The following is a 10,935-nucleotide window of genomic DNA, read 5'->3' on the forward strand; positions in this document are numbered from 1 at the left end:
CTCTCTCTCTCTCTCTCTCTCTCTCTCTCTCTCTCTCTCTCTCTCTCTCTCACTTCTTCATCTTTCTTTCCCTCTCTCTTGCTCCATCTACCTTTGTCTCTCACTCTTTCTTTTCTGCCTTTTGCTCCCCATCTATTTTTCACTCTCCTCTTCCTCCTCCAAACCCTGTGTTGTTATAAAGACCAACTTCTAGCAGTACACTGCTGTTGTGTGTTTGTGACTGAGAAGACAAAGAGAAAGTGTCATTACCAAAATGTGATACATATGGCTGTCCCAAATTTCTCTCAGGGGACCAATAGAAAACCTCTGTTTCTCCTTTTCCCCTCTATTTTCTCCCGGTCCGATCTGGGATGGACATTAGTGTTTATAGGGACATTAAACCCATACACACTTACACTTACTTGCCTTGCTTTTGCACTTACACATACACTTACACATACACTTGCACATATTCTTACACATACACTTACACATACACTTGCACATATTCTTACACATACACTGACACTTTCACTGACAGTTACGCTTACACTTACACTCACACTTACACTCACACTTACTTTTACCCTTACCCTTACACTTATACTTACCCTTACACTAATACTTACCCTTACACTCACTGTTACTTTTACTCTTACACTTACACTTTTATATTCTCTCCTTCCAGATGACCAAGTTCCACATCCCCAGTGGCGAGTTGCAATTCAGCAATGAGGAGGTGGATATGCAGCGGCTTCTCATGTGGCAGCAGCTGGCCTCGCTAGTCACGCCGTCCATTCACAGTGTGGTCGAGTTCTCCAAACGGGTACCAAGTGAGTTGAGCTGTTTTGTGGTCGGAAGTGTCTGCCATCTGGAAGCAGCCATGTGCATGTACCCGCTCTCACAAGTGGACGAAGCTCTTTCTTGCTGGTTATTTACCTTTTCATTAGTGTTATTCTCTTATGTGTGCCTGCGTGTCTTGTTTAGATATGGTTATGTCTCTCTCTCTCTCTCTCTCTCTCTCTCTCTCTCTCTCTCTCACACACACACCCTCTGTCTTTGTCTGTCTGTCTGTCTGTCTGTCTGTCTGTCTGTCTGTCTGTCTGTCTGTCTGTCCATATCTCTCTCTCTATCTCTATCTCTCTTTCTCTCTTTCTTTTTTCTGTAGGTTTGTTTGCCTTTTCCTTTTCTTTCTCTTTTTAATTTGTTTGTTTGTTTCTGTCTTTCATTCTCTTTTGCTTTGCCACTCTCATGTTCTCTTTCTTTTTTCTTTTCTTTTGTCTGCCTCTCTTTCTTTCTCACACTACATACTTGCACTCAAACACTTTTACATAAATGTAACTGGCCTTTCAATTCCTGCCTTCCATAATACAGTGTGGTTGAAACCTGCAAATGGGTGCCTATGTCAGTGGCATGTAGTATGTGCTCTTTCTTACGTCCTGCCTTCTCCCCAACTTTCTCAATGTATATTTGAGGTGTGCTGACAAAATGAGTCACTTCTCGCAATACACAAATAAATAGAGATATTAGCCAAATTTATAGATTTTTTCTATTAATGCCGTATTTTTAAAGTATAACGTGTCTTTTATTATTTCCTACTTATAAATTGTAAAAACTTCACCAACAAGCGTGATGTATCTATTTTCTTAGGGCTCGAATCTGAGAAGTAACTCTTTTTGTCAGCAGGCTTCACATTATGTTTAGGCTTGTTCATGTATTTGTGCACATCTAGGAGAAATGATGGCTTGATTCCTGATCCCCAGTGGGGCGGATTGTCCGATGTAGGATACAAGTATTTGCTCCGTCTGTCTTTTTTTCCTAACTCTATGGTGTTTGCTGTCGCTTTCTTTTATGGTTGTTGAAGGTTTCAAGGTGCGCTTCTTATATGTCCTACCTTTAATGGGTCCTACTTTTTTACCATCATTATATTGTGTCTCTTTCTGTCTGTTTTCTTCCAGCACTGAATGGCCATTGTTATGTTATTATTGTTATACTTAATGCTTTCTTGCTCAAACTCCTCTTTTTTCTGGTTTCGATATAAATCCCTTTAAAAGCTCGGAATTCCAGTTTCGAAAGTGGGAGTTACTGCAAAAGAGAGACGTATTATGGAACATGAGGCATTGATCATAACAATGTAGGGCTTAAAAGGAAGATTTTTGTACATCCTTGACAACAGCCTGTCGTAAATACTCCCAAAAGTTGGAAATTTGAGTTAAGACAAGATGGCTCTCAGCTTGCGACCTCTGTAAATCAAAGGATCATAGCTGTGGGTAAATTATGTAATCAACACCAAGTTTAAAGAAAAGCTGTTCAACATCGTGTTCTCCTAAAAGTGAGATAATCTAGAATATTCTCTGTGATTAAAGGTGCATCTATAAAGGGAACAATTTTTTTTTTAAACATACCTCCTAAATTTTCTAAATGGTATCAGTAAGCCATTGTTTTTCTGTTGCTTAATGGGCGCCTGTGAGAGATCCTACTTCTTAACCATCCCTTTCCTGCTTCTGTCTGTCTGTGTGTCTGTATTCCTTTTTCCCAGTTGTAAATGATTGTTATGGTGTGGGTGTGCTTCTCTTTATTCATATTCACACTCAAACTGTTACTTATATAAGCTCAGAGCTTATACCTATATGGGAAAGAGCACTATATAAATGCAATCTATTATTATTGTTATTACTTTCTTACTCTATCCCTGTATTGTCAGGTATATAAGACAGAGAGCAGTCGATGCCACACTTGGCTGTCCCTGGCCACTCCCTCTAGCTTTGCGTTTGGTCTCCAGTACCATGTCTGATAGGGCAGTCTTGCCTCTGGCATTCCCAAAACATGTCCCGGATATCTCCATCTTCTTTTTCTGGCTGTATTGATATCTTCAATCCCAGCTCTTTCCAATACTTCATTATTTTGGATAAACTCTGTCCATTTTATTAATAAAATTCTCCGTAGACATGTTGTTTGAAAGCTTTTAAAGTTTTCATAAAGTATAGTTTACCATCAATTTTTTCAGGTTTTCCAGAGTTATCCCAGGACGACCAGCTGATCTTGATCAAGACGGGTTTCTTTGAGATCTGGCTGACACGCATGTCTCGTATGATGAGCAAGGAGGAGAATGTGATTGTGTTTGAGGATGGCAGTTCTATACCCCGACAGGAACTGGCTGTAGTCTACACGGTAATTGCTGGATTTGCATATAGTTGTGACAATGATGAGGGAAAAGAGAGGGTTTTTATTAGCTGTTATAATGTGGAAGGGGAGAGAGGGATAGTATTTTGTTCCGATGGTTAATTTTTCCGATTTCAAGGTTCCAGACTGAAGAAGCTATATGCTTTGTGGATATATTATATGTCCAGATTTTTAATGAGAATTTAGATTTTGTTTAGATTTCTGTAGGTATGATTTTGTTACCCCAAGATTTTTCTCTTTAATTTTTCCTAGCAAAGAATTGGGCAGTGACCTATTTGTAGTATGAATGAATTGTTAAAATGCATTTGCAGTTCTACTTCGGTCTAGGAATTTAGTGTCATATTTGAGAGTGTTGCGAAAATGTCCTTTAATTATTTTACAATTTGTCTTTTCCATTTCACATTACTCTTGAAAGTTTTGCAGACTTTGGAAATATAAATGTTTCATTTTCTGTGTGTCTACAGCCAGATTTTGTGACGTCCATGTTTGAAGTGAGCACAGGTTTCAACACGCTCTGTCTCAACGACACTGAGATCGGCCTCTTCACGGGCATCGTGCTAGCCACAGCTGGTAAGTTTGATTGTAATCAGATGAAGTGATGGTTGATAGTTTCACATCTCTTCTGGTTGAAGGCTTACATTATTGAGGGTGGACCTGTTGACAGGCCACCTCATTCCCATTTCATCTCGGTTCTTAAAAGTATGCACCACTTGGCAGACTGTTTCGCACTCATGTACTGTCTTTCACTCATATATCTCAATAGTACCATTCCATTTCACAGCCAATGCCTCTACCCCCAACCATTAATGTGATCATTTTTATTGTGCAGTTAAGATACTGTGGTTTATCCCGTCTGTAGATGTCCTAGTATGTGTGGCTTTCTTGTCAGGTCTGATGTAAACTTACACCATTGGGTGGTTTGCGGATGCTCTGATATGGTTTGCTCTTTCTTTCCTATCAAACTTCTGTTGTTCTTATCTCTCCTCCACCCCCCTGGGCGGTGTGGGTGGTTGGCGGGTGCTCTGGTGTGGTTTGCTTCTTCTTTCCTATTAAACATCTATCGTCCTTATCTCCCCTCCTTCTTTTTTATGTTTTGTTACTCTCTTGTAACACCTCTAATCTTCTGGCGCTCATATGACCTTATGCAGTTGCGAGCGCCTTAAAACCTCTACTAAAACAAATAAACCATGGGCGGTGCCACTGACTGAAGTGTCTTTAGGCCATTCCCAAAGGGGGGACATTTCTCGTTCTAATGCACAGTAGAATTTTAAATGGGCTGATCCAACTGTTCCTGAACTACAACAGAGAACTGCTGCTTTGTCTTTCCAAATACTATCGTCATTTTCCTCTACTTCTTTTGTATGTTTGTCACACTCTTGTGACCCACTATTTCCGGGGTGCCTTGATAGTTGAAGCAGACTTTTTGCTGTTGAAGCTAAAGAGGTGAGCAGAGTAAGTTTGATTCCCTGTAAGGACTTTTCTGTTGACATCCTCCCCTTGGCACTCATATGACCTTATGCAGTTATGAGCGCCGTAAAATCTCTACTAAGACTTATCTCTCCTCCTTCTTTTCTTTGTATGTTACTCTCTCATAACACCTCTGAACTATGACGTATTTGTGTTGTAAGTGCTGTAAAACTTTCACTAAAACTAAATTTAAAACTTACACTAATTCATAGTCCCATTTTTCTAACCCTGGTTCAGATCGGCAGGGTCTGTCAGACCCTCAGTCGGTAGAGCGGATACAGGACCGGCTGGTGGAAGCCCTCAAGCTGCAGGTGAGCCGCAACCACTCGACAGAGGAAAACCTCTTTGCAGCAGTCATCATGAAGCTACCGGAGCTTCGCACTCTTGGCTCTCAGCACCACGACCTGCTGCGCTGGTACCGTATGCAGTGGCACCGTGCCAGCCTACCGCCCCTCTTTGCTGAGATCTACGACATCCCGAAAAACCAGGTGGAGCCTCTCCCACCACAGAGCACCTGAGAAGACCACCACCCCTCCCCACTCCTTTTACCTGGGACAAAATACAGCCTATTTTGCCCACCAAGGGACATTCTCAGGATTTTACCCTGAATTTGGGATTCTTTTTTTACCATGTGAGCTTGGACAAGAAATTGTGAAGGTTTTATTTGTAATTACAGATTGAAGAGCATTTTAGTGGTAGTTGTGGCCATCCCTGTGAACCTTGCTCCACTCTTTATACCATGAGATGGAAGTTGGTGGATATTTTGACCACCTCGCAATTATTCCTTGGCACTTTTCCAGGCTGCCCGCTAAGTTTATTGTTCATAGGTTGGCAGTAAACGGATTAAGCAAGACATGTCTAGGTTTGGTGATCTATGACTTTATAAATACCGATGTTAAACTATTTTTAGTAGAATAATTCCTCAATACAACACGTGCCATACTTGTGTTTTTCGAGTGGGAAAAGAACTCCTCCCACATAAGTCAACTACTTGACTGATGAATTTCTTTTAACAGTGGAGTTAAGCTCCCTACCAGGTGGGATTCAGGTATTCAGGTGAGTTTAAAGGTGAAGCATCTGATTATCCCCCCCAAAAAAAAACAACAACTGCCCAGTCTAGACCCAATGCTGAAGGCATTCCATGAAGGTTGAGGTAAAGCGGAGGCTAACTCTTGATTTTTAAACCTGAATGTCCATGTGTTAGCTTAATTTATTTACTGCGTCACAGAGACAGATTTTAAGTGCTAGGAGATCTGGAACAGTGGTTGTATGAGAAGTGAAGAGCTATAAGTTTAGAAGTTCTCGGAACGGAGACCTGAGGGGGGGATAGAGGGAATCCGTTAAAATGTGGTTGACTTTTTTATTTGATGTCTTTTTTCAGTCTCTTTTGGTGGTTGACCATGGGAGAAGTGGCTGGAAATTCAGGCTTGAATAAAGCATGTGTAGTTCCTTGAATACTTCATCTGGTATCAGATTTTAAAAATCTCGAGTCAATTAAAAAAATTGTACCCTATTGTGATCATGAGTGCTAGGTTGGATTCAGCCTTTTCATCCCATAAAGGGTCTCTAGTCTTGCAGTGTGTTGAATGCCTTTTGCCTGAAATTTATGCTAAGGGGGCGCTCAAAAAATGCGTGAAAACAGATTTAATACACAAGAAACGGGTGACTGATAACAAAGAGAAAAAATCAAAATGAGTTCCTAAATCTGCTTGAAACTACGATTTTTCTAAAAGTTGACCCTTAAGCCTCCCGGATATATATAATAATATATCTTCCTTTTTATCTCGAGCTGATCATTAAGCCCCCGCGTCCACCAAAATAAGGTCGCTTCCAGGCCAGGCTAATTTACTAAGTTTTTGCGTGGTGTAGAGCCGGCTCAAAACGATCCTCATCCACCGTGTCAGACCTTGGCCAGGCTCATGCAAGCGGCAGCGCGACAGCAAGGCTATTTTTACCCCAGTGTGTTATGTGTCACAGACAGCACAGCCATAGGCGATTATCACCTATGGGTATCGGCGTTGTCTCTGGTGTGTTGAAAAGGCCTTATAATATAGGGCTAGAATAGACTGCTTTTTAAAAAATTACGCAAAGGCTAAAATCTATCCCTGGCATACATTTTAGCCTTATAGATATAATATATTTTTTGCCCAGCAGACGTGAGTGACAATTCCTTTTTGACAGTTCGATTCTATATTAGATCGAACCTAGTTGTGACTGAATCACCGATAGTAGTGATAACATCTAGAACACGTATCAGCTTCTAAGTCTAAACTCGATGCCGATCAAGGGTCCTGGTAAGATAAATAATAAACTATTGTAGGGCACTCCTGTACAATTGCGGCCCCGTTTGCACTAAATCACACTTAGCGTAAGTACCCCCTGTAGTTGTTTTTTTTAACGTGTTTCTTATTTAGATCTAAACTGAATTTAAATTATATCTAATTTAGATCTAGATCTAGATATGTAGATCTATATCTAGAGATAGATTATCTTGGCAATATAGAATCTAGAGAGATCTAGATGATCTAGATCTAGATTCACTCCCACAATGGCCATCATGTAAACAAACGGGACCGCAATTGTACTGGAGTGCCTATTGTTGTACCTGTAGGTCTAGACTAGATCTAGTCTCGAAATTAACACAAGATTGTAGAGTCTGTAGTGAGAAGGAGGGATGTGTACTAGATCTAGTGGTGAGAACCATGTTGGTGTGATGAGTGAACTACACACGGCGGGAGGCCAAAGCTATCTTGAGAATGAAGTAATCTAGGCCAAGTGCTTTAATTCCATTTTTTGCAGTTTTTCAGCGCAAATCTACTATTGTACAACATATTATAATGAGATACAACTTTATTGATTTTGTAAAGTGCAATGAAGAAGCAAAAATGTACTTAAAGATGCAAGTTTCCTTCCAAAATGAGTCGAATCGAGGCTTTCTTAGTCGCCAGTATGGCTGACGAAAAAGTGTGCATGCAGGAAAATCGCGTACTCGGGCGAAGGAAGTCGGTGACTGACGAAAACAAGCTCATTTGCATGTGAGCCTGGACTGCAAGTGACGAAAACAAGCTCATTTGCATGTGAGCCTGGCCTGCAAGTGACGAAAAACCGCAGTGGACAAGGGGCCTAATGCAGAAAAATAAGTGTGGTCCTGACCACATTCAGGCGGACTTTGGTACTGTAGGGTAAATTTTCATCAGACACTACAATGATGATGCCTCAAGTAAATATTGCACTGAATAGATTAAGATATCCTGCTTCGCGACAGTGTTCTGGCCATTTGACAATGAAATATAATAGTAGTATACAAAAGGGACTTCATTTGATATTTTTACACCAACTTCTTTATGTCCTGGCTCTTCAGACACAAATATGTTCACACATATGCATGCATAGGTGTTGGTTCCATACAGTCACAAAATGAAGCACTCAGGATTCCATGCACCAGACAGGCTGCCTGGATTTTGAATGAAGGTTCCCAGTGTAAGTTTTGAATGTTCAACCATACATTTTTTTCCCAGTGCAAAAAAATGTATTTTTTTTTCCAGTGAAGTAACAAAGGTTTCCTCTCCTTATTAGTTTATTTACCCTGCAGGGTTAAAAAAGAATTTATTTATGTGAAATCGGTTAGAACCGCTTCCAGCTTTTTTGGAAAGTAAGGTTGTTTTTGTGTGTACAAAAAGTGATCAAAAAGAAATTTCAATGAACTGGGGACTGATGCTGCAAAAGAGATCTTTGTAGTAGTTTCCGATTTGTAAGGTCTTTGGGTGACCTTTTAGGGGGTGACCCTTTAAGTTTCTTCGTCTTCATGCTTGATGATGGACAGTCAATCCGGTGGTGCACACAAATTGTGCAGTTTCTCTTTAGATCCTCAAAGCTGCCATACAGTTTTCTCTCCAGTGGTGTAGCATATTCCTTTTGAGCAAGTCTTAGGGTTTTGTAACTTTTATTGAAGCCAAGGACCAAAACGACTGGCTGTAATCTCACAGAATGAAGTGTGTTTAATGTTGGCGCTGGTCATTTTGGCACAGACGTCACATACGCTGAGGGATTTAAGTTCATATTTTATATTTTCTTTGTAAATTTATGGCAGAGCTGGTTGCTTTTATAACTGTCTATTGATCTATAGATCTATATATATATAAATATATATATTTGTCTTTTTGGGGTTCAACTCATGTTTGAAACCCATACTTGATGAGATTTTGAGCACTGTCATTGATGTTTCTGTGCACAAGAATCTTAGGATTTTTTTCAGCCCCCGGTAAATCAATTATAATATATTTGTGAGCCCTGATTATTGATATAAATGTCAGTGCCATGAGTGTATACATACTTTAAAAAAAAAATCCATATCTGTGCTTGGAAGACATTGTGATGGGTTGTAAAACTGATCATGTTCCTAGTGCTTGTTGTACTATGCAATGTCCAGGTGATCGCTCTCACGCTGATACCCCACAAAGCTTTTTGCTGCTGCTCTCCCTTGTGAGAAGGTTATGTTTTATGGACCTCAGCATCTGACTAACAAAGCTATGTCTAGGTCCACCAATGTGGTTCTCTTTGTTACAGAACGAGATGAAAGTTTTCTGTTATCAAGACTCTCAGGATTTTTTTAGTGTTAGTAAGTTTTGTGGCACTAGCAACACAAATGTGTTATATAAGTGCCGAAGATTAAAGGTGTTATTGGCTTGTAACATACCAAGAAAAAAAGGAGGAGAGATAATGACAATGCAACAATGCATGTTTGGTAGGAAAGTAGGGGAAGACCACACCAAAGTGCCCGCCAAACACTAACCTCTCAGGATTAGAAAATACTTGTTTCTATTGAAAAGCAGATGGTAGCCACAGGTTGTTGCTTTTGGCGTGTACCCAAGTGTAGGACAGAATTTCTGCTACGCATTAGTTTCGCAATTGTTTTAGCTTATTTTTCTATGGTTTGAAAGAACCTGGTTGGTCAGGGCTTCTTCTTATGAAAAGTTTTACTTCTATGTAGCATGATTGCTAGTCTTTGTTGTTGATACATATACTTACGTTTTCTGTATTGAGACAGGAATTAGGAATATTCTTTTGAGACTTAAATAAGCTGTTCAAAGTTTAGTCCACTTGACCAATTATTCTGGAGAGTCTTTAATGCTTGCCTTTTGTTTCCAAGCAACAACTTACTGAAAAGCTGAACTCAAGTCAATTCTAACCTTTCTTTTTGCATTTTATTTCAGGCCTGCTGGAATTCTAACCCTCAAAAAACAATGTGGTATTATTTGTGCAACTAGGATATATGTTTTAGTACAACCTGACTGTAATTTTTTTGCTTCTTTTTGGTGTGCATTTGTGTTGAGAAAGAGAAATATTGTATGTATGTGTTAGAATCCTGGATGTTATAGAAAATGTAGACTTCTCTCCCTGTGGAATTTCATATTTCAGAGCGGAGAGAAAAAATATCTGGAAGGGAAAAAAATTGCCAGTGTTGATATGGCTCATTTTGTGTAAACTTTGCCTGCTTTTGTGAAAATTAAGTTGGGAATTTATGTGAAGTAAAAAGTACGGGTGCCACTTTTCTGAATATTTCAGACATTTTGGAAATCTTGGATGCACACTTTTTTGTCTGTATGAAAATTTGTATCCAGTTTTTTATTCACATGATATAATCCTGTCCTTTTGGACGCTAATAACTAGGCCCCAGTAAATATGGCAGATGAAAACAGCTTTTTTTGCAAAGGATGAATGGTTGTGAACGTAATGGGCTTTTTTTCTTTTTGTTTCTCCTTTAAAACAAGGATTGTAAAGTCAATAAGCTTTGTGATTGTCATGAGAGCACAAAATAATTGTTATTGTCAGTCATGCATTTATGCTGGGCTATCCTTCGGTTAGCCCATTTTTTTTGTACTCATTATAAAAGGCATTGCTCAGGGACCAGCAGCATTTATACCCTGGTATTGATGTTCATGAAGTATGTGTGTATTAACGAGTGTGTATGTGTGTGCGTGCATGTGTGTGAGTATGTGTGATTTTGTTTTTTTGTATGTGCGCATGCATGCATGTTGTGTTTTGTTCACGTGTGTGTGTGTGTGTGTGTGTGTGTGTGTGTGTGTACTTAGGCGTGTGTATGAGTGCATGCATACCTGAAACTATATAACACTACACAATTAGTGTGAAGTGTGCATGATGAGAGGAAGCTCACTGTGACAGCTTTTTATTCCTGGAATGCGAGAAAGAGAGACAGATTGTTGATAGATTAGTTCCTGTTGGTGTAACAAAGTCCTCTGTGGGAGACGGATATTTCTTGTATACTTGTTATTTGTTGTTACTTTG

The 10,935-nt window shown here is 39.7% G+C and overlaps 1 protein-coding gene across 1 annotated transcript in view; it reads left to right on the top strand.

Annotated features, from left to right (window-relative positions):
- LOC101857395 (ecdysone-induced protein 78C) overlaps positions 1-6,315 on the top strand; it is a gene marked incomplete in the record, with an annotated part of 70,423 nt that extends 64,108 nt beyond the window's left edge. The window contains 4 exon segments of the mRNA XM_013079847.2: positions 668-812; positions 2,987-3,150; positions 3,627-3,732; positions 4,867-6,315. Coding sequence (XP_012935301.1) covers positions 668-812; positions 2,987-3,150; positions 3,627-3,732; positions 4,867-5,147 — 696 coding nt within the window.
- Between the last annotated feature and the right edge of the window lie 4,620 nt (positions 6,316-10,935).

This window comes from Aplysia californica, unplaced genomic scaffold, assembly GCF_000002075.1.
Source record: "Aplysia californica isolate F4 #8 unplaced genomic scaffold, AplCal3.0 scaffold00066, whole genome shotgun sequence".
NCBI classification, from domain to species: Eukaryota; Metazoa; Mollusca; class Gastropoda; order Aplysiida; family Aplysiidae; genus Aplysia; species Aplysia californica.